Raw genomic sequence first — 7,399 nt, 5'->3', positions numbered from 1 at the left:
TTTGGCACTCAGACAGATTATTCCGTACATAAGTACAACAAGGTAATATAAAGGGGGAAAATGGCAAAGTTATACAGCAGTTACAGAGAAAGCGCAGTGCAGGTAGCTGAAGTGCAAGTAAAAAAAAAGTCATTTAGCATTAGCATTGACTGTGACTCACTTTTATCAATTTTAATTCTGAATGCTATTTGCTTACTTTTATTACTTACGTGATTTGTTTTTTTTTAAATTCTCTGCACATTGGATGTTTGACGGTCCTGTTTCGTTTTAATGGGTTCTAGTGAGTTTCTTTGTTTTGTAGCTGCCTGTAAGGAGACAAATCTCAAGGTTGTATAAACTACATGTACTTTGACAATAAATGCACTTTGTACTTTTTTTAAGTACAGGCAGTCCTTGGGTTACGAATGAGATCCGTTCCTAAGTCTGTCTTTAAGTCAAATTTGTAGGTAAGTTGGAACAGGTACATACGGTTCTTATTTAGCGTCAGTTAAAATGATTGAAACAATCCCTACTCACAACAAATTCTTCATCACAATCACCTTCACTTGCTGCACGTGCAGCTTTTAAATCATTGAAAAGGCTTTGAGCCTTTTCTTGCGCTAAAGTAAGGCTAATAGGCATATTAAGCTGATTTTGATCGTCTAACCAAATTATCAATAGCCTTTCCATTTCAATAGTTAAACCACTGTGTTGCTTAGTAATAATTGTAGCTTTCATTGGGGCAGGGCCTTTCAAATGCTCCATTATTCTCACTTTATCCTTTAAAATTGTTCCGATCGTTGACCAACTGTAGCCTAACGCTTTTCCAATGACTGATGGTGTTTCACCTCTTTCCGATCGCTTTATTATTTTCACTTTATTTTCAATTGTGATCGTTTTCCTTTTCTTTGATGATTCACCAGCACTTGTATCGGATTTGCGCTTTGGAGGCATGGTTACAAGGGTAAATAAGAGAAAAGTTTAAACCAAATACAAAGTTACACACTCAACACAGTGTTAATGGCAATGTGATCCAACTTAAAATGGCGGACGGCATTCTCCTTCCTTGAGCCGACAAACCGCTGAAGCTGCGCAATGTTTTCATGAGCATCACAAAGTTTTAATACAACAGGCTTTATGGCAGTCCGTTCGTAAGTACCAGTTGTCCATAAGTTGGACGTTCTTAACCCGGGACTTACTGTAAAGGACACTACTGTTGTTCAATCAACTGCCCACACCTTTATATTCAACTGAAGTGCTTCACAACTGGCTACACTGATAACAAATTAAGACAGATACAATTAAAAGTTGTTGTCTGAGATGTACTCCTCCTTCAGAGAATGCCAGTTGCAGCCCTTATCGATGGAAGTAACAAAGGAATCATTGTTAAAGGACCAATTTTAAATATTTCTTCTTCTCAGTCAATCCCTCAGACAACATGTTTGTTCTCTGGTTTCAACGACACTGAAGCAGGTCATGAAGCCAATGCAAGAACCAGATTCTTTTACAGATGGAGCAGGAGCTTGCCCATTATTATCACACTAACAATGAAAGCTTAAGCTTTCTTCTGCAAAAACAGCTGAGTTGTTAATAACAAGTTCATGTTTAATTGCCTTACACAAGCATATAGCAAAATGAAACAACGTTTCTCCAAGCTAACAGTGCAAAACACAGTACAGTCACACACAGCACATATAGTTACAATGCTAAATACAGTCACAGAAAGTATACTTGCTCAAGTCCTTGAGTGGCATGGTGTGAAGATTAATGGCGCAAACTACGTTGTCCTGGAGCCATGTTTCTGCAAGAACAAGCAAGCAGCAGTTCCTCATCTCCTGCAGCTGCAGACGAAGGCAAACAAGTTTATCTTCTGGGAGCAAACACTGGAGACCAGCATTGATGAGAAAGCCAGCCTAAATAAGCACGGATTCCAGCATGCACACCACCCCTCTGTTCTCTCCCACATCACTTCCAGTGCCTCCTCCCCTTGGTGGCTGTAACAGGTGACATCGCTGTATGAGGGCTTGATCCATGTAACAATTGATTGAGGTCACGTACAGCCCCCACAGTTGGTCTTGCTAATGAACTGGACTTGCCCTATTATACATTACCAATATACAACAGGGTCTTGCGATCACATAGTAAGTCATAACTATTGCTGAATAAACTCTGTGAATAAACTGAGTGATACCACAATTTCCTTTTTTTTAAAAAAAAACATTGATTTACACTAAGGGATAATTTTCAGTCACCAATTAATCTACCAACACATCCTTAGGATGCAGAGAAAACTCGTGCATGTAGAAGAAACACACACTGCGGTAGAGAGAACATGCAAACTCCCCCACAGACAACATCTGTGTTTAGAATCAAACCCATGATTTTTGAACTCCATTTGTGGAATCTTATCTCTGAGGCAAATTAATCCTACCTTTTTTTTTAAATATGGAGCTTATTATTTTTTTTATATTTAGGTTTCTCTTAAAGACCTTTATCCTTTCTTTATGTTTATAATTTAAGCATATTTGTGATTTCCTGTTTTTAACTTTCTCCTTTGTTTTCATTGAGGACTCGTCTGACTGGTTATTGCCAAATCTAGTTTTTAGAAGTAACAGATCCCATGTGGAAGGTATGGCAACTTAAAAGCGGGCTGCTCTCAGCAGCTCTCCAAACTAAGGGGGTGGATTTTATAGAGGGTAAGAGGATAAGAAGATTGAAACCTGAATATCAAAGATTGAAGCCAGTCAAGGCCTAATGGCAGAAACCATGGGTCTGCAAATCACTGGAAAAGTCAGGAGGCCCAGCGTCTGCGAGTCCACCGGGAAAGTCGGAGGCCCAGCGTCTGCGAGTCCACCGGGAAAGTCAGAGGCCCAGTGTCTGAGTCCACTGGGGGTTGGAGGCCTGTCACGGGGTTGGAGGGCTGTCTAGCTGGGAGGAAGTAAAGGGGTTTGCTTTACTGCTGTTGTTGCTTGTTACTATGCTGAATATCAGGGGCATGCTATGTGGGTACTGGAATAGGTAGCAACACTTGCAGGCTGCCCCCAGCACATTCTCAGGTTGTGTTGGTTGTTAATGCAAACAACACAACTCACTGTATGTTTTAATGTGCATGTGATAAATAAAAGTGAATCTGAGCACTGTAACTTTATCGCTAATTGTAAAATATAGGCATTGTGTCCAAAGTTCTGTAATGGCCCCATAAAATAATGAAACAGATTGTGAATACACAAGAATTGCAGTTCATTAAAGCTGGTTTACATCAAAATATGCCTCAACCAAGTGTTCAAATTGATATGAACCTTTTCTAGTTTCCATTTTGATTTTATTATAGGTTAATACAACTCAAAAAATCTATGCCCATGTTGGGCATTGAGTACTTAGTTATTTTCACCTCATCTTCCAGCACTTGGCCCATAGCCTTCAACTGAAATTCCAGTGTTTGTCTAAATTCTTAATTATTTTTCTTTTTTTAAAAAGAGTCCCTGCTTCATCCACCTCTTTAGGCCATGCATTCCACATTCCAATAACCCTCAGGCATTCTCCCCAGATCCCTTCTGAACTTCCTACCCCTAACCCTCAACCTATACCCTCTAGTTTTAGATATTTCTGCTATGGAAACAAGTTTCCAATCATCTACAACAATAATGACCAATTCTCTCACAACACATTGCAAGTCTGAATTCCCCTCCCACCACCCCCAAGTGTAGGTCCACATTTCCTAGCCCCTGTGACACCAATGCCACCATCAAGTGCTGGTATCCTGCTACTAACCCCCCACCGCTTCAACCAAATACTGGTCTCCTGATCTCAATCCCACCCCACCAAATGCTAGTTTTACAAACACTTCTGGGTCTATGCACCCCACTACTATGTACTATCTTTTTGAACATGACTTCAGGATTTCTAATGGCATGTTTGAGATCCTGAAAATTTTCATTCGAGAGTCATCAATCAAACAGCTATTGCTGCCATACTTCCACATCTTTCTAACCCAATCACTGGAGCACACTGGGATCTCTAAATCATTCTACAGTCACTGTAAATTTAAACATACCAAAACTTTCTCTAATGGTAAAACATACTTTTGCTTCAATGCACATTACATTTCCTACGTAAAATTTAGAAAAAAAACAGAAAATGTTGGAAATACTCAGCAGGCCAGGCAGCATCTGAAGGTGTGGAAAGAGAAACAGAGTTAACATTTCAGGTTGAGTCAGAAGTGGGAATTAAAGAAAAAAAAAGTTAGTTTTAAGCAACACACATCAAAGTTGCTGGTGAACGCAGCAGGCCAGGCAGCATCTGTAGGAAGGGGTGCAGTCGACGTTTCAGGCCGAGACCCTTCGTCAGGACTAACTACTAACAGTTAGTTTTAAATTGCAGATAAGCCATTGAATAAAGGGATTATCTACTGCCAGGTGAAGGCAAGGTTGCTGTGGTTGATGGGTTTATGGCAGCAGAAAGCGATTAGTGTAAAATACCATACTGTGCTGATTGGAAAGAGAAAAACTGAACGATATTGCAAATGGCTAACTCACAGAAGTCGCCAGTTTCGACACCGAGAGAAAGCAAGTTGCCTGAAGCGGGAGAATTTCCTATTCAGTCCTGCAAATGATTTCCATTTCGTATGGCTCTGATAAAGGACATTAACTAGTTCTCTTTTCAAAGATGCTCTCCATCCTGTTTTCATTGTACTGCATTTCCTGTGTGTGAGGAGGTCTTCACTGGCTTGCGCGCGGTTTCGATGCGGTGTGTGGAGGGAAACAGCGCGTTCTCTCTTTTCGTTCATTCTGGTAATGTGCATTGTGCCGTGGGGGTCCAGTAGCTTCGTTGTGGAGATTGCCGGTGTTAACTCTGTCCGTTTAAAAAGCTGCTAGTGCAGCACCCCGAACGATGTGAACGTACACACGTTTACTCCTGCTTTTGTGTTTTGTCTCCTTTTGATTTTCAATCACTCAGACACCACCCCCCACCTCGACATTGTAACTGCATTTAAAGTTAGAGCAGTCGCAAAGGAAAAGAAGACAGCGCTACAGTGGATAACTGGCTGCAATCTGCTTCGAGTTTACATTTTGGCCGCTTTAGTTGTGAGAGTAATTAAGATAAAATTTAGCGAACAACAATTTGGCGCTTTTCTAGATTCGGTTCATTTTATTGGCTTTTTCCTTTGAGGAGATGGGTTGGAAAATGAGGAATATATCTTGTCTGAGTGCGGCAGTGGTCCTTTGCTTACTCGGGGTCACTTTACAGTCCGAGCTCAGCTGCGAGGAGGTGAAGAAAGTTTTCGAACTGCTTCAAATCGGACCATCCAAGTGGCTGCCGGAGACCCCCAGACCTGGTGAGCACAATTGTACTTTAGACAAAATCAGTACACAAAATTGTCCACAGATAACGAAACGTTTTATCCGTCATTTATAGATGAAAGATAATCACCATTTTATAAACCTGGCCTGTGAATCAACCGCAATCATTATAGGTACTACTTGTGGTGAATCGGGGACAAGAGTTATGAGAGAGTTTTTGCTTGAGAGGATTTAAAATGCACGTGTTTCCTTATTCCTGTGCTGCCACTACACGTGCAAGTAGCGTTTCTAAGAAGGTTTTGGTCAGTCAGTAGGTTCAGTGCTAAAGAAATTTCGTATTTTATTACTCGCAGCGGGCCGTTCAACCCAACGGGTCTGGTCGCCCTCGGACCATTTCCCTGCAGCCTATACTATCACGTGCCCATCAATTCTTGATCATTCTATACTGTACTTCTATTGTCTGTTAACAATGTTTTCATGAGATTTCTTATTGAATATCTTCTTATTGAGTTCCTAATAACATTATATGCATGATGGTACAAATAAATTACAGACAATGAAAAGACTTTTTTATTTCAAAATATACTTTATTTATAAGATTACCATGCATTCTCTTTACATTCATTGTGTCATCGATTCAATATATTCTATTGACATTGTATAACTGCTGCTCACTTTACCTCTTTAAAAAGGCACTACTAAGTGTTAGCTTAGCGGTCAGTACAACACTTTACAGTACAGGCGGCCTGCGTTCAATTCCCCACCGCTGCCTGTAAGGAGTTTGTATGTTCTCCCAAACCCTAACACTAACCCATGGCTTCCTCCCACAGTCCAAGACCTACTGGTTGGTAGGTTAATTTGTCATTGTAAATTGGGGTAAAATTGGTCGTTGCTGTGCAGCATGGCTGGAAGAGCGGACTCCATGTTGTGTTGCAATAAATAAATAAACATACACTACATACAGACCTGAAGTGGGAGTAGACATAGTGATAATAAACCTGATGCTGGTTCTGAAATTTTCCAATGAAAATTACAATCTATATATACTAATTATAACACTTATAATATTGATGTTCTAAATATGAAAACTAACTTGCGTGTTGTGGCAGATGGTGGTTATTGGCTTTGCTGAAGAAAGGGACTTCCTTTCCTCCACCATCAATGCTGCCCTCTTCCATTTCACACACATTTGTTCTTACCCTATCATCCCGCCACCCTACCAGGGATAGGGTTCCTCTTGTCCTCACCTACCACCTCACCAGCTTCTGCATTCGGTAAATAATTCTCTGAAACTTCCGCCACCTCCAACAGGATCCCACCACTAAGCACAGCTTTCCCTCCCCCAACACTTTCTGCTTTGTGCAGGGATCGCTCCCTACACGACTCCCTTGTCCATTCATCCCTCCCCACTGATGCTTTGCAAGTGGAACAAGTGCTTCACCTGCTCCTACATCTCCCTCACTAATATTCAGGGCCCTAAACCGTCCTTCCAGGTGAGGCGACACTTCACCTGTGAGTCTTTTGGGTGTGTTTCGGTGTTCCCGGTGTGGCCTCCTGTATATCGGTGAGACCTGACAGGGATTGGGAGATCGCTTTGCCAAGCATCTACGTTCCATCAACCAGAAAAAGCAGCATCTCCCAGTGGCCACCCATTTTAATTTCACTTCCCATTCCCATTCTGATATGTCCATCTATGACCTCATCATAGCTTAGGTTGGAGGAACAACACCTTATATTCTGTTTGGGTAGCCTCCAACCTGATGGCATGAACATCGATTTCTCAAAATTCTAGTAATGCCTCCCCACCCCCCCATTCCCCATCCCCTTTTCCCTCCCTTACCTTATCTCCTTGCCCACCCATAACCTCCCTCTGTTGCTCATTCCACCCCCCCCCTTTTCTTTCTTCCATGGCCGGTCTTTTTCACCAATCAACTTCCCAGCTCTTTAATTCATCCCTCCCCCTCCAAGTTTCACCTATCACTAGTGTTTCTCTCTCTCCTTTCCCCACCTTTTAAATCTGCTCACAAAATACTCTGCAGATGCTGGGGTCAAAGCAACACTCACAACACGCTGGAGGAACTCAGCAGGTCAACGATCAGTCAACGTTTCGGGCCGGAACC

General features: G+C 41.7%; 1 protein-coding gene across 1 annotated transcript in view; it reads left to right on the top strand.

Annotated features, from left to right (window-relative positions):
* The first annotated feature begins 5,151 nt into the window (after nt 1-5,151).
* LOC140198402 (glypican-5-like) overlaps nt 5,152-7,399 on the top strand; it is a 952,742-nt gene continuing 950,494 nt past the window's right edge. The window contains exon 1 of the mRNA XM_072259495.1: nt 5,152-5,314. Coding sequence (XP_072115596.1) covers nt 5,152-5,314 — 163 coding nt within the window. The remainder of the gene's footprint in view (nt 5,315-7,399) is intronic.

The sequence above is a fragment of the Mobula birostris genome, chromosome 5, assembly GCF_030028105.1.
Source record: "Mobula birostris isolate sMobBir1 chromosome 5, sMobBir1.hap1, whole genome shotgun sequence".
Lineage (NCBI taxonomy): Eukaryota > Metazoa > Chordata > Chondrichthyes > Myliobatiformes > Myliobatidae > Mobula > Mobula birostris.
This window is presented reverse-complemented; position numbering and strand designations above follow the sequence as displayed.